The sequence below is a fragment of the Aythya fuligula genome, chromosome Z (assembly GCF_009819795.1).
Source record: "Aythya fuligula isolate bAytFul2 chromosome Z, bAytFul2.pri, whole genome shotgun sequence".
NCBI lineage: Eukaryota > Metazoa > Chordata > Aves > Anseriformes > Anatidae > Aythya > Aythya fuligula.
The window spans coordinates 10251856-10276754 of record NC_045593.1 but is presented as its reverse complement, the minus strand read 5'-3'; the positions used below and the strand labels follow the sequence as shown (position 1 = coordinate 10276754).

General features: G+C 56.2%; 2 protein-coding genes across 4 annotated transcripts; both read left to right on the top strand.

The window, feature by feature from the left end:
- Positions 1-960: 960 nt before the first annotated feature.
- On the top strand, positions 961-14330 carry PIGO (phosphatidylinositol glycan anchor biosynthesis class O). 3 transcript variants are annotated; one of them, XM_032206621.1, is made up of 11 exons: positions 961-1453; positions 2812-2955; positions 4149-4272; positions 5224-5383; positions 5846-6019; positions 6938-7456; positions 7499-8483; positions 8862-9131; positions 9434-9636; positions 10396-10466; positions 11045-14330. In XM_032206621.1, the coding sequence occupies exons 1-11, from the start codon at positions 961-963 to the stop codon at positions 11163-11165; spliced, it is 3264 nt and encodes a 1087-aa protein (XP_032062512.1). In that variant the 3' UTR covers positions 11166-14330. The 3 variants fall into 3 exon arrangements, with proteins under 3 accessions (XP_032062512.1, XP_032062513.1, XP_032062511.1); XM_032206622.1 differs by having other exon boundaries at positions 7499-8504; positions 8913-9131; XM_032206620.1 differs by having other exon boundaries at positions 6938-8510; positions 8928-9131.
- A 1110-nt stretch (positions 14331-15440) lies between these two features.
- On the top strand, positions 15441-24475 carry FANCG (FA complementation group G). The gene is made up of 14 exons (XM_032206014.1): positions 15441-15530; positions 15616-15703; positions 16805-16936; positions 17569-17762; positions 18733-18886; positions 19837-19967; positions 20430-20576; positions 21362-21522; positions 21768-21834; positions 22274-22611; positions 22756-22811; positions 23359-23496; positions 23849-23981; positions 24194-24475. The coding sequence occupies exons 1-14, from the start codon at positions 15444-15446 to the stop codon at positions 24309-24311; spliced, it is 1944 nt and encodes a 647-aa protein (XP_032061905.1). The 5' UTR covers positions 15441-15443; the 3' UTR covers positions 24312-24475.
- Positions 24476-24899: the final 424 nt, after the last annotated feature.

Genomic DNA, 24899 nt, shown 5'->3' with positions numbered 1-24899 from the left:
TGGATTTTCGTGCAGCCTCGCACCGGGCTGGGTTTCACCTCACGTGTGGCAGCTCGAGCTGTTGCTGCTGTCCTCAGGGGATGGGGACTGGGACAGGGGTGCAGTGGGTAGTGGTGCAACTGGTGTCAGTGCCCAGTGAGGGCTCATGGCCTGGTCTGAGGAGAAGGGGAGCAGCACAGGAGTGTGTCAGGGACCCAAGAAGTGCTCATTTTGGGGGACAAATCTCTCAGGAACCCTACAAACCCCATGGGACTGCTTCGTGTCTGAGGCAGTGGTCGGGCGGAGGGGATTTTCCCCGAGTTTTTCCGCGGCGCTGCATTAACCCACGAAGCCCCCGCTCAGGCTGGGCTTGGGGGAGGGTCTCAGCTCCCTAAAAAAAAGCCTTTTTGGAGGACTCGGCTCTGGGGAACGGCTCCCGGCCGCCGGGTGCCGCTGTCGCCTCCGCCTCCTGCTCCTCGCCTCGCCGCCGCTGGGCGCTTCCGAGGGCGGCGGAGGCCGGGCCGCGGGGGCCGCAGGTGAGGGAGGGCCGGGGGGTGAGAAGGGTGGGGAAGGGCCCGGAGCGGTGGGGGAGGACAATGGGGGGATTTTGGGGGAGGATGAGGGGAGTGGGGGCACGGGGAAGGGGCGCTGGGGGGCGAGAGGTGGCAGGGGGGCGGGGAGCGGTGGTCGGCGTGTGGGGCTGGGGGTGTCAGGGGGGTTTGGGGGGTGTCAGGGGGGTTTGGGGGGTGTTAGCGGGGTTTTGGGATCAGGGAGGGTTTGGGGGGGCATGGAAGGGGGCAGGGGGTAGGCAGCAGGCTGGGGGAGCGGGGTGGTGGTGGTGGAGGGGATTTGGGGTAGCAGGGGGTGGCAGCACTAAGGGATTTACTCAGGTTGGGAGGTGTTTGTAGGGGCAGTGGGGTGCATGGGGTGGGTGCTGGTAAAGCCCTAGGGGACTGAGTTGACCCCTTCTCCCCCCGCAGGATGCAGCGGTGGCCAGTGCTGCTCTTCCTGGCCTGGGTCTGCTTTCTGTTTTTTGCTGGCATCGGGCTCTTCATGAGCGGTTTCCTGCTCACCCGCATCGAGCTCGCCAACAGCAGTTCCTGCTCAGACCCGCTGGTGCCGCCGCCCTGGGACGAGCAGAGCCTGCCGCCAGGCTCCTGCTGGCTGCCCCGCCGCTTCCCCAAGGCCGTGCTGGTCATCATCGATGCCCTGCGTTTCGAGTTCGCCAGGTTTAACCCAGCCAAGGCCAGCCCGCTGCCCTACGAGAACAAGCTGGGTTTCCTGCACCGCCTGGCCAGCTCCCAGCCCCGCCATGCCCGCCTCTACCGCTTCCGAGCCGACCCCCCCACCGCCACCATGCAGCGCATCAAGGGGCTCACCACCGGCTCGCTGCCCACCTTCATCGACGTGGGCAGCAACTTTGCCACCTACGCGATCCAGGAGGACAACCTGCTGGCACAGCTGGGGCAGAACGGTACGTGTGGTGTCCGTCTGGGGGGAAAAACATGGAAAACGCTGGCCAGGACCTGTATTCCTCTCTCTCTGTGGTGAGGGAGCTGTTTACCATGCCGCCCATTAGCTAATTATTTCACCTTCACCCAGATATCAATTATTTTGGCCTGGGCTGTCATGCAGGCTGGGTTTCTCTGGCGTGTTCTGAGAGTAGGAAGCAAATGGGAGCATGGCTGGGATTTCTACAAAGATGGTGAGGAAGCAGGTGAAGGTGGCTGTGCAGGTGGTGACTCACAAGGTCACCACCAGGAGTGGCTGTGAGAAGCCAAGGGCATTGCCAGTGGGTTGTGTTTGCAGTTGGGTGATAGGCCTCACAGGGGCAGAGCTGGGCCAGGTGTGCCGTGGGGTGTCACACAGGGTGCCTGCGGCTGTCACCACGTTTTTTTTTTGTAGTTTGGTGCTGTCTGGCTGTGTAAAGAGCTTGTTTGGGTGGGATGATGGAGTGGAGAGAGAGAACTGGGCCTGGTTAGCCTGGGAAAGAGAAGACTGAGGAGAGACCTCATCAATGTGTTTAAATTTCTGAGGGGAGTGTGTCAAGAGGATGGAGCCTGCCTCTTTTCAGTTGTGCCCAGCGACAGGATGAGCGGCAATGGACACCAACTGAAGCACAGCAGGTCCTGGATGAATATGATAGGGCATTGCTTTACTGTGAGGGTGACAGAGAACTTGAACAGGTTGCCCAGAGAGGTTGTGGAGTCTCCTTCTCTGGAGATATTCTACAAGAGGCGCCTGGATGCCATCCTGCGCAGTGTGCTCTGGGCGATCCTGCTCGGCAGGGGGGTTTTAGACTGGATGATCCTCAGAGGTCCCTTCCAGCCTCAGCCATTCTGGGATTGTGTCACCCAGAGATTTCCTTCTAGGGCTCAGTGCAGCAAGGCTGTTAGTCATGCCTGTGCCTGGGGTGAGGCAGCAGTGCTGGGCTGTCAGCTTGAGAAAGGTGGGCGTGTGCAGTAAGTCATCAGAGGCCAAAAACACTCGTAGACCCTGCGCAGGGTTATGGTTCCTGCTCCCATGTTGGAGAGGCTCTGTGAAAACACCGAGGGGTGGCTGGTGGTGGACAGAACAAGGACAGGCAGAGTGAGGGCAATGGAAAGTTGCCGTACTTTTGCCTTCTCTTTTCTGCATGTGAAGCCCCATCCCTGTCATGTTTCATGTCTCAGCACAGAATTTTTATTTTAGGTCACTTTTGAGTGTGGGTTGGAGAGGAGCCAGTGCTCCAGAGCCTGACCTGGATTTGCCTGGGCTCTTTTCACTAACGTGGGTAATGGCATAACTCACGTGGGCTCCCAGCTCCTGTTAATTCCTTTCTTTCTGTCTCAGGAAGAAGAGTGGTCTTCATGGGTGATGACACTTGGGAAGGACTCTTCCCAAACAAGTTTTTCCGCTCGTATTTCTTCCCTTCTTTCAACGTGAAGGATCTTCACACTGTGGACAATGGGATCCTGCAGCATCTCTATCCCACCGGTAAACAGCTCTTCTCCTAGGGCTTGGCTTTATCTTATACAGGGGTCCTGCTGTAAGTTTGGGGTAGAACTGAGAACTGTGGAAGTTTTTTTTTATTCCAGAGTGGCACTGGGCAGCCTCACCCACTGTTGTCTGCTGCCCGGGGATTACAGTGCTCTAGCTGGATTTCCACAGATAAACCAGCTTTCAGAGCCTGTAACTGCTTCTCTAAGTACTTTTCCTCCATCTGGGAGAGAGCACAGATTGGTAGGATTGGGCTACAGTTTAAAGCTATCCTAGAAATACACTGCTAGGAGAGAACAGGAGGATCATCTGTCTCCTCACACTTAATTTTGGTGCGTGGCCACCTGGGCAGTGGCGCAGGACATACCCAGTAGTGCAGCTACGTGGTGGGAGGCTGGGGCACAGCACTGCTCTCAGCAGAATTTCACGTCCCAGTCTTGGGGAGAAGGCGAAGTGTGAGGCTGATCTGTGAATTTTGTGAGATTTCAGACTCCTCGCTGAGCATGTGGGACTAGGGGAAATGTTCTTTGCTTTATCTGTGCATAAATCTAGCTAAATCAAAGTTGCAAAAGTCTTCTACAGGGAAGGTGGGGAAGTTGCCCCAGCAATAGGTGCTGCCTTGTAGGAGAGACGCAGTTTGTCACTGAGCTGCAAGCTTGTTGGTTTTCATGTGTGATGACCCCAAAGCAGAGGAGAGGGGCTGGGGTGACTTTGTACCTAGGGACAGCAGTGGTGTGGCAGGCCCATGTCCCAGGTGGGACGCAGCAGGGCATGTTGATGAGGCTGATCTGAAATATCTCCAGGGAAGGACTGGGTTTTTGCATTCTTCTTTTCCTGAGCCTCCCCTCGGTTTAGCTCAGTTTATGTCAGTTTGAAGTGAGGGTATTTCAAGATGGCATGGGTGACATTGGGCCATTCCTCTCCTGAGGGGTGGTGAATGAAAAATATGGATATTGGGGCACTTGCTGGGCGTTGAGCTCTCCGCAGTGTGGCATCAAGGTGCACAGGCTAAGAGTCTGGCTCTGTTAAAACATTCACTGATCTGCTTGAAAGATGGGAGTGAAGATGGGAGGAGCGGAAGAATCAGCAGTTTTCAGAGGTAGCCAGACAGCTCTGGCAAAGGGATCCAGGAAGAGAACACCTTCCTAAATCCTTGGCTATTATGTGACAAGGCCTCTCTTGTTCTGCAGTGGACAGTGGTGAGTGGGACTTGCTGATTGCACACTTCCTCGGCGTGGACCACTGCGGGCACAAGCACGGACCTGACCATCCTGAAATGGCAAAGAAACTCACCCAGATGAATGAGATGCTCAGGTGATTACCTGGTCACATCTTCCCAAGGCATTTATGGACGGAGAGGGCAAGAGGGAACATTTACTGTGCCTGTTACAACAGAAAATGGCTGTGACCACCAGCAGATTAAACCCCAGCTGTGGGACAGTCTCAGTTGTGTAGACCTGTGTTTGTGAGGGAATGGCAAAGAACAAGGTTTGGTTTTGAAACCAAGGTTGTCTTCAGATCTTGGAGCCTTGGTTCTCAACCAAACCATGGTGGTGCATGTAGAGTACAGCTGAGCCTCGCTTTCTGCATCTCTAAAATAAAGACTGTCACAGTGGAACTTGGCTAATATTTGAAAAGCATTTGGAGAACCCTGGCTAGGGAATGCTGCGTTTACTGTGCAGGCTCATGAGTTGTGCCTTCGTGTCAGAGGGCAGGATGGGATCCAGAAGTTCTGATCACACAGCACAAAATGCTGTGGCTTTTGACTCAGGATTGATTTCATTTTTGCTGCTGGAAGGAGGGCATAACTTGTGAGCATGTGAGAATGTGAGCATGTGAGAATGAAGCATACATAATGTCATACTTCTTCCATCCTTCAGGGACAAATCCCCTCTGTCTTCCTTCAAAGTAGGAGATTGCTCACACAATGTGATACAATAGACAAGTCCCAAATAGGATCAACCTGAAATTTGTTCCTATTGGGAACATTCCTTATGAATTGTATTTTTTCAGAGGTCCCTTAAGGCCTTAAGCAACCCTGTTCACAGGGGTTTTAGGCAACATCGGTGCACTCCATCTCAGGGCTTGGTTCATTTTTGAAGCATCCATTACCCTAGTCCATGGTTTAGTTGTTAGAGCTTCGTGTCAGCACTTAGTTTTGCTCAGATCCTTTTGTGTGCTTCACCCCTGTCGTGCAGGCAGGCTTGGTGGGGGCATGTTGTCTCCCACCCGTGCTTTTAAATGTTGACCTTATCGTGGTGCCAGGTCCTTGGTGGAACACCTGGGGAATGACACCCTTCTTCTGGTGGCTGGGGACCATGGCATGACAGAGACTGGAGACCATGGTGGTGACAGCGAGAAGGAAGTGAACGCAGCACTGTTTGTCTACAGCAAAACGCCCCTGTTTGACACCGACCCTCCTGAGGTGAGAAGCAGCTGATCCTTAGCTGCCACTGCCTGAGGTGGCATCCAGGGGGAAAACTGTGTCGTGGGGTACAGAGGGGAAGAGCACAGAGGGTAACAGCTCTATTGGGGTTTGGATTGAGATGGCTGGGAAGTCTGTCACCTTTCCTGAGAAGGTGGAAATGTGGGACCAGTGTTTGGGACCCAGTCACAGACACTCAGAGGGATTCGGGCCCCTCTGGCTGTGAGGAGTGTTTGAGTGAGGCCTGGTGAGCAGTCAGACAGCCAGAACCAGACCCAAGGACCTGCAGGAATCCTCCCTCATCTGTTGTCAGCGGGACTGAGCTTCCCATGCTTTAACCCCTCCTGCTTCCCACAGCATCTCCTCTTGGCAGGGCTGCCTTCCCCACCGTCCCCTCTCCCAGGTGGAAGTCCGCCTTGCTGTGTCCTTGCCAGAAGCCTCATTCCTCCCCTGTCTCTCCAGGAGCCCGAGGCCATTCCCCAGGTGAACCTGGTGCCCACTGTGGCCCTGCTGCTGGGGGTGCCCATCCCCTACAGCAACATCGGGGAGGTGATGGCTGAGCTCTTCTCCGGGGACGGCGATGCTGCGTCTGCAGCCTTGCAGCAGCTCTCTGTCTATCACGTCAACGCCAAGCAGGTACGGGCACGGCCTTCTGAGCTGTTCTTCTCTCGTGTGGAGGGGAAACAGCAGGGAGAGACTTGCTGACAGTCCTGGGGTAGTAACGGGGGTTAGATGTGCAGTCCTGGCTCCTGGAAACGTGGGGGATTTACTGCACACAGCTTCTCGTGTGGGAGCTGCTCTCAGCCTGCTGGAGAAGATGTGACAGCAGAAGTGTTCGGTGTCTGCAGTGTGTTTGTAGAGGAGCAGGGTGCTTTGACATTTAAAGGTGATAATGTAATTTACTGTCCATTAGTCACCGGGAATATTCATCATGGTCTGCGAGGAGTTAGCCTCATCCAGTACTGTCTATTTAAATATTTGCACTGAGCTGTCTGAGGAGGTTTCTGGATTGATCATGTTGGCCTTTAAGAAGCATTGGCTTACCAGGGATGTTGGGCAAGCCTGGGGGCAGCTAGTGTGAACGTTTGCCATTTGTGGGCAGAGGCAGGCTGATTCTGCCTGCACTCTGAGGAGACTGGAAGCCGTATGAATGTGTCAGTGAGTTTTTGGGATTGAGCTGATCTACACTGCTGAGCAGCTTGATGTTTGCGCAGGTGCCTTGCCCTGCTAATGCCCTGTTAAGGCTTTTCTTAAAACTTTGGGATTATAGCTGGCTCTGTTCCTGTGGTCTTGAAGTAAGAGGCAGAAGGAGCTCTCCTTAGCCCATGGTACAGTGCATTAATGTACTTGTACTCAAAAAGAGAGAACAGTTTGTTCTGATCCACTACAAGCTCTTTAATGTGATGTTTATCCTCAGGAGAAAAAAAAAAAGAAGTGAAAGTTGACATTGGGTTTGGAATAATTCCATTCTGAAGGGGTTGTGTGAGGAGGGTGACGGTGAATCCCTTTCCTGGTGCTTTTTTTCTGACCCTATGTGCTCTCTCCTGCTTACAGGTGGATCGTTTCCTGCGCTCCTACTCGCAGGTGGCTCAGGACCTGCCAGCGGAGCAGCTCCAGCGCCTGCAGGAGCTCTTCTCCAGCGCCGTGGAGGAGCACACTCAGCTCTTGGCCCAGGTGCAGGGGGCGATGCTGACGCCTCCAGAGATGGAGCCCAGGCTCAGGAGCCTCATCAGTCGCTTCCAGCTCTACCTGCGGGAGGCACGGGCTGTGTGCACCCAGTCCTGGGCCCGCTTCCATCCCCTGCGTATGGTGGGGGGCTGCGCCCTCATTGCTGCGTCCTGCTTGCTCTGCTACGTGGCCTCAGAGCTGGCCGCAGTGTCAGACTCTTTCTATCGCAGCTGCCTCCTTTACCCACTGCTCTGGGGCCTGGTGGTGGCTGTTCTGCTTGGGCTGGCCTGCACGTTCACCCAGGAGGGGCTGGATCTCCTCCTGCTGTCCTCTTGTGCAGCCGCAGCTTCTCAGCTGGGCTTTTTCTGGCACTGGTGGGGCCGGCATCCCAAACGAGCCCGTTTGGTGGGCAGCCAGCCACCCTTGGCCAGCGTTGGCCCAAGGCAGAGGCTGCGAGCGTGGCTGGTCCTGGCCTTCCCCATGGGCATCCTCCTGTTCCGCTGCGGAGCTATGTTTTCCGATAGCTTTGTGGTGGCTGAGGCCCGGGTGGCCCCATTCCTGCTGGCCTCACTGGTGACGTTGCTGGTGGGGAAGCTCCACTGGGACGGTCGCCTGACTGTGCCAGAAGGCCCCAGGCAGCAGCTCCTTGGCTTTTCCTCTTACCGCAAAGAGAGCTGGTACCTGCTGTGCCTGGTGGCCGCGCTTCTGCTCTGCGTGCGCCTCTCCGGCTTCTTCCACCAGTGCCGTGAAGAAATCCCTCAGTGCCGGCCCTCTGTTTTCCTCGCGCCTCTTGCCAGCCTGAGAAACACACGGGCCAAGAACCTCTTCTACCTCCTGTGCGTGGCCTTGCTGGCCGGGATGGTGTACGCGGTGCGGAGCTGGCTGCGGCACTACGGCAACCTGAACAGCTCCGACCCCCTCGTGCTCTTCGTGCGCTGGGGCTTCCCGCTGGTGGTCCTCTGCATCGCCTGCTACTGGGCCGTCGCCTCCAGTGCCGAGGACTCTCTCGGCAAGCTGCAGGAGCTGGTGCAGGTGGCCGTCGTCGCCTTTCCCTGGGCCGTCTACGGGTTAACGTCCGTGGGGTTGCTGCTCCTGCTGTGCCATCCCATGACGGTGTTCGCAAAGGACACGCGGGAGTCGGCGGGATCCATCGTCACTCCCTACCAGGGGGTTCCCAGCTCCGAGGTCGACTTCCTCCACGTCATACCTCAGATCTACAGGAGGATGCAGGAGTCTCAGAAGAATCGCCTGGAGCGGGGCAGCTGCAGGGCCACGGTCGCAGCGTACGGGCTGGGCAGCGTGTACTCGGCAGCCCTGGTCATAGCACTCACCCTGCTGGGCTTCCTCTTGATGCTCCTGCACAGCGAGCGGCTGAGTCTTGCCTTCCTGCTCCTCTTCCTGGAGGCCTTTGTGCTGCTGCACATCCACACGCGTGCCAGGAGCCTCGCAGGAGACACTGGTAAGTCGGGGCTCGGTGGACGTGCAGCCTTGTCCTAGTTCCAGTGGGAGAGGTGGGGCTCTGTCTCCAGTCCTAGGGAATGGCAGTGCACTTATCCTCCTTGGCAGATCCTCCTAGTTTCTTTTAGAAGAGAAATGGGAGGAAATGTGGGAGAAGGAGGGAATCCTACCCCCGTCCCTTCTCTGCAGGGTGTGAGCAGCCACCAAGCACACTGCTCCTGATAGAGTCCAGGAGCAGGGTGGGCAGCAGAGGGAATGTCTGGTCACACACAGTGTCCTGTGCCGGTAATCTGGCTAGTTTCTGTGTCTCAGAAGAGCATGTGGGAAGGGAACCTGGAAGAAAACCCAGTAGGCTTCTTTGGACTGTCTTGTTCTTTGATACTGATATCTCTCTCTCTCTCCCCACCCTCTCTTTCAGAGTCTTTCTCAGTGCCCTGGTTCGCAGTCATCTCCTGGCTCCTTGCTGCTTCCCAGTTCTTCTACTCCACGGGCCACCAGCCCATCTTCCCGGCCATCCACTGGAATGCAGCCTTTGTGGGCTTCCACCTCGACCACAGCACGAACCTCCTTCCTGCTGTCCTGGTGGGCGCCAACACGTTTGCCTCCCATATCCTCTTCGCAGGTAAATCAATTTCTTCCTGGGCCGTTGAACCTGAGCAGGCACGGCTCGCTGCCTTGCCTCGTCTGGAGGCTGAGCGCGAGGTGATGAAGGCTCCAGCACCAGCTGAACAGCAGCATCCTCACTGTCCCCTTCTGGGGCCACAGAGCTGCCCGTGGCCTGCAGCCTCCGTGCAGTTGTGCCTGACCAGCGAGCTGGAGCTGGGGTAGATGCGTCCTGCACGTCCAGGGCGTGACAGCAGAGCCTAGACTGCTCCTCATCTCCTGGGCTCCCGGTAACTTCATGTGCCTTTGTCCTTGAGGTAGTCGGCTGCCCTCTGCTCCTGCTTTGGCCCTTTGTGTGTGAGATGCCCAGCTCACAGAAGAAGAAACCCAAGAAGGAGCCCCAGGAGGAGCTGCAAGAGGTGGAGGAGCACATGATGGAGATGAGGCTGCGGGAGTCCCCGGAGAAGTTCTCCGCTGCTCTGCTGCAGCTGGGGCTGAAATACCTCTTTGTCCTCGGGACACAGGTACGGGCTGAGGCGGGGTGGCTGTCTGAGAGGAAAACAGGGTGCTGTGAGGACCGTGGGGCACCCTGACGTGGGAAGGGGCTCAGCCAGGACAGAGACAGGCCCAGGGGTGATACACCTAGTTGCAGGTGGAAGAGCAGATGCACAGTTCCTCTTCTTAACCATGCCGTTTGCCTTTTGCTTTGGGAAGGGCTCCAGCATGGAAGCAGAAGAGCAGATTAGGCTGCTTTCCCTTTCCATCTGCCCAGAGTGGGAACATCTGTTCAGAAACTGCAGGGTTGTAGTCTTGCTCCCCCTCGTCCCAGTCATGCATCTCTATTTGTGCCAGCTCTGTTATTTTCATCTGTTCTCGTGTTGTGGTGATGCAGGGAGCTCAGCATCAGGAATCTAATCCCACAAAACAAGTGAGTAGCTTTTTGGGGTTTAGCCTTTCAAATTGCTCTCCTGTGTGGTCTGACCAGGGACAGCTCACGGGAAGGGGCAGGCCCTTGCAGCAGGACAGCAGGAATGTCCCTCTCACCTCCCTGGTGCTGTCCCAGACCAGCCCTTTCCTCAGAGGGCCTGTGTGCACCACGAGCTGTTTGTGTTTCCTGGCTTGAGGACACAAAGAAAGGGAATCCTCTTTGGGATGCTTATTTGTGATGTGTCCCATGCCAGCCCCTCAGGTGTGCGTGGTTTAGTTCCACCTTCAGATGTGAATGTACTGCCCAGGTCTCTCCAGAGTCACCCGTAACTTGTTTTTCCTGGTCTCCCCCACAGCTTCTGGCCTGTGTTTGTGCAGCTATGATCCTCAGGAGGCACCTCATGGTCTGGAAAGTCTTTGCCCCAAAGTAAGTCCCAGGAGTTGCTCCGATGCTGGGTGAGGGCTCGTATCTCTGACATCTTGGCTAGAGTTCACAGCCAGTAATGCTGGAAGTGACAATATGATTGATATTTCGTGACTTTCTACCTAGCAGGGGCTGTAGGAGTGTCCTTGTTTAATTCCTGCTTGAAGTGCAGAAGGTGGATTTAAGCTGGAGCATTAAAGCTTGTCCTTCTGTTGATTTCCAAGGACACCCAGAGTCCACCTGGAAGCTAAGAATATTCGTGTCAGGGAGCCAAAGGCAGAGGTACCAGAGCACAAATGAGATGCAGACCTTTGGGATAGCAGGCATGCAGGGCATCCTTGGCCTCTGAGGATCTCCAGATCTCACTTGGGTGCCTTCCTGATCAGCCTCTAAACCAGTCAGGAGCCAGAGGCATGCTTTGCTTCCAGGTTGCAGGCAGCATGCACTGCTGGGGAGTGAGTCTAATTCAGGTTTTAGGATCTGTGATGCTAGCAGCCTCTCACTGTCAGGGAAAACTGTCTGCTGGGAGTGAGCATAGCATGCTGGCTGTGATATCCTTGCCGTGTCTGTTGTCCCTGCAGGTTCCTCTTTGAGTCGCTGGGCTTCGTGGTGAGCAGCATCTGCCTGCTGCTGGGGATCTCCCTGGTGATGCGTGTGGACTGTGCCGTCAGCACCTGGTTCAGCCAGCTTCAGCTCAGGTAGCGCTGGAGATGTGGGGATCCTGACCTGCTCGTCGGCCGAGGCTGTGGTCATCTCCCTGCTTCCCTGGGGCCGGGAGGGATGCACCAGCCGCCAGCAACGAGTGCCTGCCGACAGCAGTCGGGGATTATCTCCAGCTCCCTGCCTCAGCGTCGCACAAAAGGACCGGTGCCAGCTGTTCCCTGCTCGTTGTGAAGCTCTGCAGGGAGCGTGTTTCTCAGCGGCTGAGGCTGGAGCTCTTGCTGGGAGTTTATTAGCAGCAGGAGGAAGCCAAGAAGCAAGAGTCCTGAAGTGCTCCTCTGGGGAAACACCGACAGGAGGCCTTGCTGCTGCTTTCTTGACAATTGTCCCCACTGTGCAGCTGGTAGGCTGCAGGGGCCGGCAAGGTGCCTGGAAACGTCACCTTGCCTGAGCAGAGACATTGACTTACTGGAAGGGGATCGCTGAGGAGGGGAGGGAAGGGGAAAGGAGGAAAGGGAAGGCTACGACCCTGCCCTCTTGCTGGGTCCTGCAGCCACCGCTTCTCTCCACAGTTCTCACAGTTTTCATGCTGGAATCAAAGTGCACACGATTTTGTATGTAGATGGTTCCTGGGGTCTCGGTGGCAGCTGCTCCACTGTCAAGCCAGTTTGTTGGTCTGTAGTGAGGCCCGTCCCACCCTATGCTCCTATTTTCCTAGTCTTTCTCGACACTACTAGGGGCAGTGGGGAGCAGGCTCGGCTGTCTTGTACAGCCAGCAGCAGCTCAGCTTGTTGGGAAGGTGGTAGCAGGGAGAACTGTGTCCATGACTGAGAAGCTCCACTGGTGGTCTTGGCCTGGCAGTGTCCACACAGACTGGGCTGTGGCAGCCAGGGCTCCCTGTCTCCTCCTGAGCACGTGCCACAGGATGCCAGCAGTTCATTGGGAACAGTTGGGTTGCATTCGGACATAGTGACAGCATCTGACTCACCTCTATATTGGGCCTTGTCAGGAGGAAGGGGGAGGCTGGAGAAGGTCTCCTAACTGCAGGAGCAGCCTTGGTGTGTGCTGGGAACAGCTGCTTGAAAGCCCTGAGCGTGTGACAACTCCTCTGCGAGGTGGCCTAACCCGCTGGTACCTGTGTACATGCTGAGGGATGTTGATGTCACCTTGATGGGATCCCACGCACTGCAGAGGATGGCGCCTGTGATCCAATACTTGGTGCTTATCTCCCTCTTAACCTTGCTTTTCTGCATGGGGCTTTGTGCTGCAAGCGAGCTGTCTCCTACCTGCTCTTGACGGCTTGCAGTCAGGAGATGTATTTCTGTGTGGGCAGGCGTGGGAAGTAGTGACCATGGTGCCTGGCTGCATTCCAGCTAAATTCCCCCTGCGCTGCTGATCTGAGCTGGGATTTCTTACTGCCCTGAACCACTGTGTGGCTTTACTTGGTGCTATGAAACCTTTCATCTCTTTCTCCTTTGGAAAGAGCTGGGGACTGCTTGCCTTGGTTTCAAGCTTTGATTTTTGTTCTGGTCCCCGCTGGCTTTTTAACTCATGCATTGTAACTGCCCCTGCTTGAGTTCCTCGCTGCAGACAGCCTGTGTAACTCCTCGACTCTTCCTCTCCTCTGCCCTGGAGAGTCTTGGGAAAAGTGTCTCGCTGCTTCACTGATCGTTTGAGTTCTTGCTAACAGCCCCAAGTGCCCAGCAGCTGTAGAAAATATCCCTTGAGGACAGGTTTAGTTATATTTTGCCTGAGCAGGGTGGCTGATGCTTGCTCACGTGCTAGGGTGCAATTCCCGAGAGGCTTATACTGCTCTGATTTTGGCTTCTGTTGACCTGCTTGTGCTCTTCCACCTCAGCCTTGCATCTCCCCTGCCCTGTAGGCCTGTCCTGCTTAATTTCACCTGACAAAACCAGGGACTGTGTTGTAGCTGCCTTGGCTGGCACACTGCAGCCTGGTTGCATGCACAGTGGTGCTGGTGCAAGGAAAGGGGCAGCAGCTTGCAGCTGGGAACTGTGGGGATAGGAAGGGGGCAACCCACCATTAGATAGGCTTAAGCAGTTTCATCCTTGAGATATTTTTTTGGCTGTGTACTGTGACTCCTTAGTGGCCAAAGGAGTGGTTTTCAGGTACCACAGGGGTTATGCTGAGGTTTGAGCGTGCATTTGTGGAGAGAAGGGAAGGGATGGAGGTAGCAGCTCCCCAGTGAATTTTCATTTAACGTGAGGTTAAGGTGTTGCTAAACCCCAAGGCTGGGGCCCCCATAGTTCTTCTCATAACCTCATGAACTGGTCGGGAGCTTGCTGCCTGAATGTCTGTGTGCTGGCAGAAGTCATTATGGCCACTAAGGTTGTAACGCCGGCCTGTGACACCCCTGCTGCTGCCACCCAAGCCTCTGGCCTTTGTTCTCTCCCACCTTTGGGACTAGGTCCTCTTTCAACATCTGCCATCATGCCACCAAGCCTTCCCGTGCCTGTTGTTCATGGTCGGAGCACTCAGCATCCTCTCCTCAGCCCACCATCTCCCAAAGATGTGGCCTCTGCGGTCCTGCAGGGGCTGGAGGCTCGCAGCCCAGGGAGGCTGCGGCAGGGCAGAGGGAACTGAGCTGCAGCTCCCTAAAAACACACACATGTGTCTCACCAGAGACCTACCAAATGGCGTTGAGTCCCCGTATAAATTCTGACTTCTAAAGTCAAAATTAGGGCTTTTTTAGCCATTTCCTGTTTTAATAGATTTGAGCCAGTGACAAAAGCTGAAGCTCCATCGGGGCGCTTCAGACAAATCGTTCTGCCTACTCATGCCGCAGTCTCCTCTCCAGAAATACTGTAACCTCATTCCTCGAGTCCTCTCACAGAAGACTAAGGATGCATTTCGGCTCACTGCAGCTGGGTTTGCTACTTGTGGTAGCGAAACTGCAAGTACGTTGTCACTGTGGTGATACTGAGGACAGAGGACTGGCCACTCGTGCTGGCTGTTCTGCCAAGGGAGACTGGCTACTACACCAAAGAATTTAGAGTCAAGAAAAGTTTTCCAAGGGCTGGAGATCCTCCTTCTTTCACTGACATGTTTAGTCTTTACCAGCTTTCCCCAATGGCCCTCAAGCTGATTGTTTGGCTGCTGTTCTTCTGAGTATGTTCAGGATGACAGAGTTAACATTTGTCCAAGGCTTGATGACCTCGGAATGACAACATGCTGCTGGTGGTGGAACAGATGTGGCTGTGCTTGTTTATTTAAAACCCCCAAAAGTGTATGGTTGAAAGTACTCATCAGGGCCCAAGCCAAGGAAAGCTGATGTGCTGGGGGAGAAGGCTCTGCCCTGGATCCTCCCGTTCAGGTTGTCACCAGAGCTGGATGGTTCCCTGGAGCTGGTGGGAGCTGTGCAGTCCTGACCCTTCCCTTCCTCCTGGCCACCATCTCCCCAATTTGGAGCACTCCATATGGAATGTCCTGTGGGGTGGGATGTCCTTAGGGCTGGGAGGAGAAGAGGGCAGCATTAGAGCAGGCCAGGGCTCCAGCATGGCATCTGGTGTCCTCTTGATGGCACAACTTGGAGGCAAACCAGTGCTGGCTGCTCCTGAGCTCTGTTTATTTTTATTTTATTTTTTATGTTTTATTTTTTGAGTGGAAGTGCACAAAGCTATGTGGGGTAGCCCTGGGGGCAGTGATTCCGTGTTTTATTTCTGGTCTGCGTGTCCCCTGGCTAAGTGTGCCATCCTCAGGGGAGAAGTTTCCACCCTCTGCCCCTCAAAGCCATTTTTTTAGTGGCGTGCCCTGCTTGGCAGTGGCTCCCTGCCTGTCTGTGCAGGAGGGCAGCTCTGCTACCATACTTCCTCATCCCTCCTTGGTGGGCCAGGCCCAGCGGGCAGGGAGGGATTTTTTTGTGTCCAGCGTGTGCTTAGTGCAAAACCAGCCATGGTGGGGAAAGCACCCTGGGGGGCTCCCTGTGCCCTGCTGCTGGCAGCATGGGGGCTGTGCTTTGGGGGCACCATGTCTTGGGATGTGTCCGTTCCCCGCAGTCAGTTCCCGTGCCCCATCCCCGTCTCTCTGTCCCTCAGCGCCCCGGGGCTTTTTCCCCACAGAAAGCACCACAACACATAGAGCCGGGAAGGCGAAGCTCGCCAGCTGCGAGTTTTGGACCTTCCCGGCCGCCATCCCTCCTTCTCCGCGCACCTTCATCCGTTGCCTTGGCAACGGCGGCTTCCCGCCCGCCCCGCCGACCAATGGGACGGCGGGGCGGGCGGGCGGCGGCCAATCAGAGGAAGGCGGGAAGGCGGACGGCGGGCGCCGCCATGATGGGGCCGTGAGGCGGCGGCGGCGGCCATGAAGCGGCAGCGGGGGGCGGCCCCGGAGCCCGGCTGCCTCCGCGCCTGGGCGGCCGAGAGCGAGGCCCTGGCAGGGCGATGGCGGGTGCGGAGCCTCCCTCCCCGCTCCCCCGGGGCTGTTCCCGGGCCGGCTGCGGCGTGAGGGCAGCGGGTGAGTGCGTCCCTTGCAGGCAGCGCGGCGCGCCGGGCCCCGAGGTGCTGAGGCGGCGGCGAGGCAGCAGCGAGGAGCCTTCGGGGAGCTGCTGCTGCGGATGAGGGGTGAGTGAAGGGCCCGGCCCCCGGCTTCTTGTTGGCTGCGGGCGCGAATTGCGTGGGTTGGAAGCGCCGGTCCTCAGGGCTGCAGAATCGCAATCGTTAGCGTTGGAAAAGCCCTTCAAGACCATCTGGTCCAACCATCCCCCTACCGCCACTGTCACCCACTGAACCCTGTCCCCAAGCACCACGTCCAACCTTTCCTTAAACACCCCCAGGGACGGTGACGCCACCACCTCCCTGGGCAACCCATCCCAGTGCCTGACTGCTCTTTCTGAGCAGAAATGTCTCCTCATTGCCAACCTGAACCTCCCCTGGCACTGCTTGAGGCCATTCCCTCTAGTCCTGTTGCTAGTTATCTGTGAGCAGAGGCCAACCCCCAGCTCCCCACACCTTCCTTTCAGGTAGCTGTAGAGAGCCACAAGCTCTGCCCTGAGCCTCCTTTTCTCCAGACTGAACAACCCCAGTTCCCTCAGCCACTTACAGGATTTGTGCAGACTTCACCAGCTTCATAGCGCTTCTCCAGATTTGCTCCAGGGCCTCGGTGCCCTGGGGGATGCAGCTGGGCTTTGGGGTGCCAGGAAAAGGTGAGCAAGCTGTTCCCTGTGAAGCTGTGGGACTGGGTTGCTTGTCACCGTGCTACACTGAGGAGCTGTAACTGGGCCAGGGAGGAGTCCTGAGCAGAGGGAGAGGTGCTCTAAGGACCACTTACAGAGCATCGCAAGGGCTGGGTTGTCCTGTGGTGATGCTTGGGGAGACACAGCACGGGAAACCTGTGCAAGGGGATAGATCTGTGCTGGAAGAGGGTAGGCTGCTGGTGTGGTGTTCTCTTGGATGTGCTGGAGGGTCTCTGGCCTGGAGAACTGCTAACACTTGGGCTAAATCAGTATTGGCACCTGGAGAGGTGGGTGACAGCTGCTGTCACTCTGTGTAGTGCAGTCCCCAAGCTGTAAAATCTCACAACAATAATGCCAACAAAAAAAATATTGATAGGAAACTTCTGTTGTCACAGAGCAGGATGATAATACATCAGCATGGATGGCTGTAGGGTTTCTTCAAGCCATATCCAAGCAGCTCAATCTCTTGTCAAACTGGCTTTGATTACAGGGCTGCCAGCTGCCCTCCCCACCTTGCCTCTGGAGCTCACCGTCCTGTACAACTCCCTGCTCTTTGTTTTGGGAACATCAGACCGTGTTATCGAAGGAGAAGCAGAAGGAATACGTCAGGGGCTGCTCAGGGGTAAGGAGAACAATCTCTGTGCTTTGGTGATGTCCCGCAACTGGCCAGAGGAGGGGGAACTGTGAGCGAGGAAGGCTGGATCTGCCAGGAATGGAGGAGGTGGAGCTGCTCCTGAGGGAGGGGGGGTGATGCACAGCTGCGTGGCCTTCAGCCTGCTGCGGAAGGGCAGAAAGCTTTAAGGGAAATGAGAGTTTTCAAGGCATAAAGTGCCAAGTCTCTAGCAAAGTTGTAGTGTCAGTAGAAAATAAGTGGTTTTATTAATTATGCTGTGCTGGGTTCAAATAAAACTCGCTGAAAAAGGCTGTAAGTTGGAGAGGGATCTGCAGTGTTGGTGTGTGTTTGTTCTTGGGCAAATGTCCTCAGGAGGACTTAGCAAAACACAGGTGTCTCCTGTGTGTGCAGTCATTAACTCCACTGTCCGAGAGCTTGGTTCCTGTGCTGCTTCTGTAGCCTGGGCAAACCCACAACCCCCTCTCATTTCTTGCTGCGAGGAGCCCTTGCTTGCTTCAGCCTTTCTCTCCCTCTTGGGACGATGTCTGTTACAGGGCACTGACCTGTCTTATGCCTGGTTTCTTTCTTGCTGTTTTTCTGTGTTTGTCTTGCTTTTGATTTTCGGCTTCCCTCTCTTCCAGTTCTGGAGGCTTGTGGAAGCTCTGGGCAGGACCTCAGCACAGAGGAGCTGTGGCAGAAGGTGCTGCAGGAGGTGACCGATGAGACGCTGCGGGCCCCCCTGCACCGACTGGGGGCCCTGCAGGCAGCGTGGTGGCTGGCTGCCAGCCGCTTGCAAAGCGTCGCCGGCCTCTTCCAGCTCCTGAGCAGCACTGAGGTAACTGTGCACGTGTGGGTGCTGTTCCAGCGTACCACCCCTACAGCTCTAGTGTGCATTAGTCATCTTCTCGTAGCTTTGGGGGATCCTTAAGCTGGCTGCCCCTCGTTATCCTGCTGGTCCTGTTGCCTCCTTCGCTCTGCAGCTGGCATCTGAAGCTTTTCTGGGCAAGTCAGGTGTTCTGCACCTGTGAGTGGGCATGAGCCAGCTCACTGTGCCTCAGAGGGATGGTGCCTGACTTGTTTCTGCTGCCAGCAGCCCCATTTAGTCTGGTGGATGAGAAGCACTTGTATTTAGGCTTCTTGCTGTCACTGTGAGTTTCCACGTGGTCACAGTGTGTGCCCTACCTGTATCTGTGCAAACCCAAATAAATACCTGCCAGTTTGCTAAAGAACGCAGAGCTGACATAAATATTGTATTTGTCATAAATCCCACTCTGCAAAATGTTTCCGTAGCGTTTGGAGATCTGAGTGCTTCCCAGCTGGTGTGAGTAATCCTCTGCCTGGCATCCACACAGCCCCGCTGCATTTGTGGGTCCTGGAATAGCTCCCACGTGCTGCGGTCCTGGGCCTTGGGGTGCTGAGCCAGGTGGCTGGGGCCGGCTGGAAGGGGCTGCAGGTGGACGTGCGGCCTCTGCAGGGGAGCAAGCTGTGGATGGTGGGACAGAGAGGAACCTTTGCTGCTGATGGGGGAGCCAGGTTATGGGAGGGGGTCCCTGTCTTTTCAAATGCCCTCAGGCAGCAGCCAGGTCTGCCTTGCTGGGTGTCCCCCAAGCTGAGGACAGCTCGCTCGGAGGTGTCGGGGTGCTGCCTGGGGTCAGCAGTCACACTGAGGAGGCGGTAGGACCTTGCTCCCCAGCACAGGGAGCACTGTGAAGGGTTTGGTGGGGGAGTTCTGTTCCCCTGTGCCCTGGGATCATTGTTTCCTGCTCCCCCTCAGCGTTCCCTGCTCTCTCTCGGTGTGCTCACAGGATTCGGGGAGAGTTCCCTGCAGCGTTGGGGAGAATGAGCTCCTTGCTCTCCTCAAGGCATGGAAGGTGCCGGCAGAGGGGGCTTCCATGTCCCTTGTACAGAGCGCTGAGGACTTGAAGGAGACCCTGTGCACTGCAGCAGCCTTCCTGCAAGGTTTGTAGGGATATTCCCGTCCCTGCCACTCCTTCCCCTAGTCTCTTGTCCCAGGGCCCCCTCTCCCTGCCGTTGTCCCTTTTGCTCTTTCCAAGCAAAACAGCTGTTAGGCTTTTCAGGGCTCTTCTGTAGGAAAAGGACCTTGGCTGAGCCTTTGGGTCTCAGTTTTGTCGTTTGGTGTCCAAATTGCTTCTCTGCTTTTTTCCCAGCTAAGTCTCTGTGCTGTCACTGGGTGTTCTCTGCACGTCTGTGGCTTTATGTTGGTGTCTGGGCCCTGCAGTGATCTTGCAGAAAGTGGAAGCCTGGCAGAAGAGGATTGTCCTTTCTTCTGTCTGTCTTTTGGTGCCTGCCTGTTTGCGAACACATTGTTCCTGCTGGATTACAGTGCTGTGGGAGCCACGCAAAGCTGTTGTGCAGCCTTGTAGCCTGGTATTGCAGCACGTGATTGATCTCATCTGACTGCTGAGTTCTGTTCTGGCCAAGCTTTTTGCTCACTCGCTGTCCTGCCAACAGCTGCAGGGCAGCCAGCGTTGCCTTGCTGTGTTTGGTCTGCACACGGGGCCTTTGTGCGTGTAGGGAGAGCAGGAGATGCTGCACACAGACCTCTCAAAAGTCTCTCAGGAGGTAATAGTGCTCCCAGCAGGGAGGTGACAGATCTGAAGGTGTCATAGGCAGGCGTCTTGGTGTCTGGGCTTGGAAACTGCTATTATTTCTGCTGGATACTTCCACACAGAGTGTCGTTTTTCTGTCAAACAAAAGATCCCTGTGGCAGCAGGAGGGAAAGGGCACGTTGGGGCGTAGCGTGGCCTGAGCCATGGGCCTGGTCCCCTTGTGGGGGGCTGCGGGATCCCCTGGGAGGGGTAGAGGTGAGGGGGATCTACCTGTGCTTGTTCAGGGGCAAGGCTGGGTGGGAAGGGGAGCTGCAGAGCTGAGGTGTCAGTCTGTCCTAGGGCTACAGGAGATGGAGGCCGGGAACCTCCCTGCTGCCCTCTCCCTTCTCCAAGAGGCTGCAGGAGGATTGTGCTCCAAGAGGGTCCTGGCCCAGATCTACACCTGCCTCGGCTGCTGCGCTCGGCAAATGGTAATGGCCAAACCTCTGCCCTGCTGGCAGGAGAGGGGAAACAGCAGAGAGCTGCATGGGGAGGCTCAGGCTGTCTGCGCTGCCTCTCTGTGGTCCTAGGCTGCTGCAAGATGAGGTGTGGAGCAGAAGTTACCCTCGTGGCACCATTCTCCTTGGGCAGCTGCAAAACCCAGGCAGGGATTTTGTCTGAGCATAAGGGGTCGATGTAAAGAGAGGCTCAAAAATCAGTCCCAGGGAGGGAGGGAGGCTGAAGTGCTGCAGCCTGGTGATACGAGCATGCTGCCTTGTAGCAGTGGGTGAGTTCTGTGAGGGAGCCTGGCAGTGCAGAGGGGCTGGGAATCGCTGGGATGTCCTGTACGAACCTGCTGCCCTTGCTTAGGGGGATCTCTGGAGTAGCAGAGCAGAATGGTAAAGGCGTCAGCAAGATGTCCTTGAAACTTCCATCTCTTCCCATCTACCTAGGGCAAGCCTCAGACAGCTCTTCAGCACCTGAAGCGGGCCCTCCAGGTGGACTTCCAGTGCCTTCCTGCCCTGTACCACGTGGCAGCAGTGTACCAGGAGCTGGGGGAGACGGACGTGGAGCTGCAGGCCCTGGGTCTGCTCTATGAGGTTTGTCTGCTTTCTGTTCTGCTGCTGCAGGCTAGTTTTTTGCCCAGCAGAGCCTGCGAAGAGCTTCAAGCAGGCTTCTGCCTTCTAGGGGGCTGTTTTACTCTGCTGTTTTTTCAGCAGTGGGCAGGAAGGAGCCCACTTCACTTGGTCAGGAACCCCTGCTCACACCTGGCTGTTGGATGTAGCAAGACCTCCGAGTCCCAGTTTGTGTTCTCAGTGGCTTGGGAGAAGAGGCTGTGCTCTAGTGCCAGAGAGTATCACTGTTAATAAAGCAGCCAGTAAAGAGGCCTTCACGAGACATATTGTGGCTGTGAGGGAGTGTTTGTTAGCCCTAGCAGCCTTGGTCTGTCTGGGAGGAGCAGCTCACAGCAGGAAACACTGAGTTGGCTCTTCAGATGTTTGAAATGCATAACAGACAAACGGCTGCAGAGAGCGAGCCCTCATTACCGATGGCCCAAGATCTGGTCTAACCAGGTCTGTGGCTGTGATGGGAGGTGCTGTTCCAGGCAGCTCAGAGCACCTTCAGCCCAAAATCAGAGGCACAGCATCCTCTGGGTGGTCTTGCACATCTCCTGATGCTGTGTCTCCGTGATTCTGGTTTGCTCTTCCGTTTTACTGGAAATGGCTGTGCTGTAATGAGTAAGAGCAGCGTGGTTGTGCTTGTAGGGTACATACAGCCCTTCTGCTTGTCTGGGTGCATCTGCAGATGCCAAAAACAAGTGATTGCAGCTGCTTAGGACTCGAGCAGGGTTGTGCAAACCATATTTTCTGTTCCTGTTTCACAGGCTCTGGAAAAAAAACCTCCGTCAGCTGCTTCCTCCAGTCCATATTTTCTAATCCGAACAGAGCTCCTCGTCCACACACCAATCCACATTTCTCTCCTTCGCCATCGGCAGCCCTCTGAAGTGAAGTACCTGCTGGCACAGCGGTGTCTTCAGGAGGGGAGGTAACAGCTGCCTCCATTCTGCTTGCAACACACTGCTTGTTTGGGATCTGTGGTTATTCTCCATGCCCCTGGAAGCAGCCCAGTTCAGTGCTGCTGTTAGAGGTCTGCTGAAGTGGTGGGGCTTGTAACCAGAGCGAGTACGGTGCGGGGAGCGCCTGCAGGCTGGTGATTCAGGTTCAGCCTGGATGTTGGCACTTCTTGGGCTCACCCTGCTCTTCCTACCACGTGTCCTGTCCCTGTTGCAGGGTGGCTGATGCAGTGGAGCATTACCTGGATTTTTTGGCTGTGCTTCAGGAGGGGCTGCAGCAACAGGCAGGTATCTTGGTGAAGAGTTCCCTTGGGAACTTGGTAGGTGAGGTTCGGATCCCCATCCTGAGGCATGGGCCTGAGCTTTGTACCTGGACTCCAGGCTTCAGTGTCTAGTTTGAGATGTGAAGGAGATGAGCAGGGGGCGTGCACCTGCGGCGTGTCTGCCTTTGGACTCACACCAGTGACCACTTGCCACTGCTGTCTGGGGAAAAAGCTTCCCTTTAAACCGTGGGGAGCAGCTGTTGGCCTGGCTTTGGATGGCCTTCACTTTAGGAGCAGGGCTTCACCTTCTTGGATGTTGAGCTGTTGCTGCTTTGCAGCCTCCTCCAACAGGCTCCAACGTCTGTGGGAGACGGTCTGAGCTTTGCAGTAAGCGCAGGGTCCTTCTGCTCGGTAGGATGCGCTGCAGCTCTGTCTGAGCACTGCCGTCACTTCTCCCCAGGTGCCCCTGGATGGTGGCTCAGCTCTGCCCAGAATCCCTGAGGCATTCCTGGAAGCAGCATCCGCCTTGCAGCAGGACGGGAGGCACCGGGATGCCATAACGGTGTGCGAGGAGGTCATCAGCCGGACAAATGACCTGATCCCACGGACATTACAAGTTGAGGAGGGGCTGGAGCAGCCAGAGAGCCCCTCGCCTGGCACAGGGCTGGCCGGGGGGCTCCTGTCCCAGAAGAGGGAGAGTCTGCACTGCCTCACCTGGAGAGCAGCTGCCTACCTGCACCAGGGCTGGGCGTGGGTCAAGCTGGGCGAGAACAAGGAGGCCGTAACGCAGTTCAGCAGGTGACGAAGTCCCCCAGGAGCCCAGCAGGCAGCAATAGCTGGTGTGGGCAGAGCACAAATCGGCGTGGGGGCTGATGTGACAGCGTGCAGCTGACTTCCCAGCCCAGGCACGGTGCTGAAGTTCATCTGTCCTCCCACCTGCAGGTGCCTCAGCGAGCTCTTGCGGTTCCCCTTTTGTGGGCCTGGTGCAGAACCGACAGGTGAGGCTGTCCGCAGCGCTGTGCTTGGCAGTGGCGGGGAAAGGAGCGGGGCTGCGGTCCCACTGCCACCTCTGGCAGGAGGCACTTGTCCCGGTGTGCTGAGCTCTGCGCCACGCTGGGCCTCTGAAGGGATGGGCTGGTTGGGCTGGGGCAGGGTTTGCCCTCAGCTCTGCCTCCTTCCCTGCTAGGCGACATTAAATGGTTGTGACCTGGAAAGCTTCTCAATTTGGGATTCCAGGGGGTAGATTTGCACCAATTTCTGCAAATAAGCAGCCAAAGGCCAGGCTGCTGCCTGCTGAGGTTGCTGTTGAGCTGCAGGCTTGTAAGGCACTGAGCTCTCGGTGGTTTTTTTGCTCGTTCCCTCTGCTGCCTCCTTGCCTCTCCCAGCCTGGCAGCCAGAAGCTGAGCTCCACCACGAGATGTTTGTGGAGCTGGCGCACGAACAGCCCGAGTAGACGTGTGGCCTGTTCTACCACTGCCCTGGGCTGCGGGGGCAGTGTCTGGAGGGCGCTGTCTGCAGGTGTGCGTGTTTTTCTTTTCGTGACAGGGGATCTCCTGGCAGAGGTGGAGGTTCTCCAGAAGATCAGGTTGCTTTCCCTCATTGGGCGAGGTGCGCAGTTCCTGGAGCTGGGGAAGCACAAGGAGGCCTTGCTGGATTTCCATTACGGCTTGCAGGTCTCGCCAGGTGAGAGGCTTTTTTGTGCTGCTTGGAGGGTTCACCCATGGGCACCCGGACCAGCACCTTCTGCTCAGTGCTCCAGCAGCGCTGAAAAACTGTAGGGATGTGAGCTTTAGCACGGTCTGCCACGTCTGCTGCTCCCAGTCCTGACCCAGAGCCTCGCACTGGCGCTGCAGGCCTGCTTGCAGACAAAACCCGGGCCCCAGCAGAGGAGGGGCTGGCTGTGCCGCAGGGCTGATGTCATCTGCCTTGGCTTCTGTCCTGGCTGCCAGCCCCGGGGCTGATTAGAGCCCCGTGATGCAGCCGGGAAAAGTCCTCCCCCGTGACACCACCTCTCCTCCTCTGACGTGTCTCGCAGGTGACCCAGCTGCTGCCTCTTACCTGGTGCAAGCCCTGTGGAAGCTGAACCGAAGGCAGGAGGCGGCCGCTCAGTGGCAGAAGCACTTGGCGAGGCCCACGGGGGAAGACGGGCAGCAGGAAGGGCAGGGAAGGTGCGTTGTGGGGCATTTGGGATGTCCAACAGCTGCAAACAAGAGCTCCAGCAGTGCGCAGCCCGTGCTTTAAACTCGGGGCCGTTTATCTCTTCCTGCAGCTTGAGTGTGTCAGAGGAGCTCCCCTGTTGTCTTTGACAGGAGGGGTGAACTTCCTAGTAACACCAAGGGAGTACCACAGACCCTATTGCTGCAACGCCCTTCTTTTTCAGGCCCTTCCCTTTGTACCTGGTTTCGTGTGTGAAGCAGGCGGCCTTCCCACAGAGGGAATCTCTTGCCGGCAGCATACAGGATTACCTCGGGATCACGAGCCAGGATCCCTTCAGCTAACCCAGCCCCGTCCTCATCACACCCGCTGGAGTCTCCCTGCACCGGGGTGACACTGGGACTCCCCCAGGACTCAGAGCTGCTCTTGGGTGAAGCTGGATTTCCCAAAAGACAAAACAGATTCCCTTTTCTAATAAATTTTCTAATAAAGCCTCACATTTATTAAATTTATGTAAGTCTTTTTTTTTTTTTTCTGTGCCCTCTTTCTTCCAGCAATTCGGAGCCCTTGAATTGCTGCTGTGTGCATTGTCTTTTTACTCGCTCTGAGTGAATGTCCTCTGCCCGTGCTGTCCCAGCCTTGGGTGAGCCTTGTCTCTCACAAGCCTAAAGAAAGGGTTGAAAACAACTTTTTGGTGCCCGACACGACGAGGCCCTGAATGTATGGCCTCAATAACTAGGTCGGTGCTGATGAGGCAAGAACTTGGCCTCGACCCAAAGTAGGCTGCGGGGTGAAACTGTGCTCCTGAAGAGGTTAAATTCAGTGGGGCCCCACTCCGCTGTGCTCAGCTTGCTCTTGTTCACTCCCACCTTACTTCAGCCCTAAAAAAAATGAATTAGGCGCAGGAGCACGGGAAATTAATAATTAATTTA